This window comes from Scyliorhinus canicula, chromosome 24 (assembly GCF_902713615.1).
Source record: "Scyliorhinus canicula chromosome 24, sScyCan1.1, whole genome shotgun sequence".
NCBI classification, from domain to species: Eukaryota; Metazoa; Chordata; class Chondrichthyes; order Carcharhiniformes; family Scyliorhinidae; genus Scyliorhinus; species Scyliorhinus canicula.
This window is the reverse complement of record NC_052169.1, coordinates 4928028-4930670: the sequence shown is the minus strand read 5'-3', so window position 1 is coordinate 4930670 and position 2643 is coordinate 4928028. Positions and strand designations below refer to the sequence as shown.

Genomic DNA, 2643 nt, shown 5'->3' with positions numbered 1-2643 from the left:
TCCTGGTTACAACAAAGCCCCTTTTAGAGGCTCTTCTCTGAAGAAGCTGCAGAGCTGTTATTGCCTCTCCCAGAATGAAGCTGGAGTTTGACGACCATAAACACAGCACCTACATATTACAATCCCTAAACTCCCAGAGACAGAAGAAGGAATGCTGTGACGTGGTGATCAATGTGGGCACCCATTCATTCTCCGCCCATCAGAACATCCTGACAGCTGTCAGTCCCTACGTCAAGGACCTGATCCACAGCTGCAACATCCAACCCTCGGATGAATTGTCTGTCACCATAGACATTGATTACATGAGCCCGGTGTCGGTGGAGCAGCTGTTGGAGTACTTCTACACCGGTAAGATTATAATAGCTGACAAAAATGTGGAGGATCTGTTGAAGGGAGCCAAGTACTTCATGATAAAGCGACTCAAGTCCCATTGCGTAGAGTATCTGGAGCTTGTCCTCGACAAACAAAATTATATGTACACCCTCATGCTGGCGGAGACCTACGACCTATCGGACCTGGCGGCCACAGTGTATTCTTACGTCAAGGACCAGTTCTTCCTTCTGAGTGAAACAAAGGAGTTTGTGGATTGCCCATACCACGTCCTACTGAAGCTAGTCAAAGATGAAGACCTTCACTCGGCCAATGAAGATCAGGTGCTCCAGACCATACTGAGATGGACGAACCATAATTTAGAAGACAGGAAGTCCTACTTTCCCAAACTGTTCTCTTACATTTATTTGAATGGAATAGCTGATGAGATCCTGTCAGAGATCAGCAGCACAGAGTCGCTCATTAAGAACAATACCACCTGCGTGTGCGCCATAGTGGACGTCCTGAGCCATCGCAAACAGGAAAATCTAACCAGTCTGGCGTACTTTCAACGGAAAGGAGCTCTCCTCGATGTGGTTCTCGTGCTCGGGGGCCAAAGCTCGGATGGCACCTTCCGCAACTCAATTTATGCCTATGTCATTGACGAGAACAAGTGGATTAAAGTCACTCATATGCCATATCGAGCGGCAGCGCTGGGCGCCATCTGCACAAGGAAGTACCTGTACGTGGCCGGGGGCACCAACGAGCAAAATGCCAGCCTGAAGGCAGCGTGGAGGTACGACCTGGACAAAAACACCTGGAGCAAGCTGTCCGACCTCCCACTGGGGCTGGTCTTCCATTCAATGATAGCGTGCAACGGGATAGTGTACACGGTGGGAGGCAGCGTGGCACCCAGGAAGTACATCTCCACTATTTACCGGTACGACGAGAAGAAGGAGAAATGGACTTCGGTGGGGAGGATGAGTGTTCCCATGGACTGTGCCGAGGTCGTGACCAAAGGGGACAGATACATCTACGTGGCGACGGGGAGGTGCATGATTAATGACCGGATCTCCAGGGTGGGGGTGGTGGACTGTTTCGACACCATAACAGGAGAGGTGAAGCAAAGCCTGACCTTCCCCATTGAGTTCAAACACAGGCCAGTCGTTTCCTTCCAAGGGGACACGACCCTCAGCGTGCAAAGTCACAAGCACACCATCGAGGTCGGCTTGCTGAACTTCAAGGCGAACAAAACAGCCAAGCGGGTCCCCTTGCTCCCCAATGCCACCAAACTGGAGGTGTGCCACGCCATGTGCCTAATCAGAGATATGGTATTCGTCTGCGGGGGAACATCTGCCACAGACGATGGCAACGTGAAGGAATATTCCGTCAACAAAAATGCCTACCTACTAGAAACAAAAACAGGAATATGGAATGAGGTGGCGAAGCCCTCTGAAGCTCTGGAAAGTTCCGCATGCTGCAGAAGCAAGCTCCAGTGCAAGTTCATACAGAAGCCAGAAAAATCCAACTCTAAACCAAAACCCGAGCACCAAAATAATAGTAGATAAATAGAATATTCAATATCATATTTTCTGTCCTCTTAACATAAAGAAATAAAAAAAAGAACACGTTTGTTGTTAGAAAATGTATTGTCAAGTCGCAAGCAGTACCATTCAATTCACACGCCCACTTACATTGCTTCTACTCTTTCACGGGCTTGTGGGCATCGCTGGCGAGGCCAGCCTTTGTTGCCCATCCCTCGAGAAGGTGGAGGGGAGCTGACTTCTTGAACCGCTGCAGTCCATCACAGCATCACTGAAAGGTACGGTGCACATCAGGCCCTTTGGCCCATCGACACATGAAAGACACCTGGCGTGTACCTACCTAATCCCATTTGCCAGCACTTGGCCCATAGCCTTGAATGTTAAGACGTTGCCAATTGCTCATCCGGGTACTTTTTAAAGGATGTGAGGCAGCCCGCCTCTACCACCCTCCCAGGCAGCGCGTTCTAGACCCTCACCCCCCTCTGATTAAAATCATTTATCCTCACATCCCCGTCTAAACCTCCTGCCCCTCCCCTTGAACTTGTGTCCCTTCGTAACCGACCCTTCAACTAAGGGGAACAGCTGTTCCCTATCCACCCTGTCCATGCCCCTCATAAACTTGTCCCCCTCGATCAGGTCGCCCCTCAGTCTTCTCTGCTCCAGCGAAAACAACCCAAGCCTATTACCTCTCTTCATAACTTAAATGCTCCATCACAGGCAACATCCTGGTGAATCGCCTCTGCACCCCTTCCAGTGCAATCACATCCTTCCTATAATGTGGTGACCACAA

At 50.1% G+C, this 2643-nt stretch overlaps 1 protein-coding gene across 1 annotated transcript; it reads left to right on the top strand.

Moving 5' to 3' along the window:
• Nucleotides 1–1956, top strand: LOC119956863 (calicin-like). The gene has a single exon (XM_038784391.1). It carries the CDS (start codon nt 75–77, stop codon nt 1875–1877), a length of 1803 nt encoding a protein of 600 aa, XP_038640319.1. The 5' UTR covers nt 1–74; the 3' UTR covers nt 1878–1956.
• The last annotated feature ends 687 nt before the right edge of the window (nt 1957–2643 follow it).

What these genes read in the sequence shown, in the direction of transcription:
- LOC119956863 (XM_038784391.1), top strand. Translation starts at nt 75, where the DNA reads ATGAAGCTGGAGTTTGACGACCATAAACACAGCACCTACATATTACAA.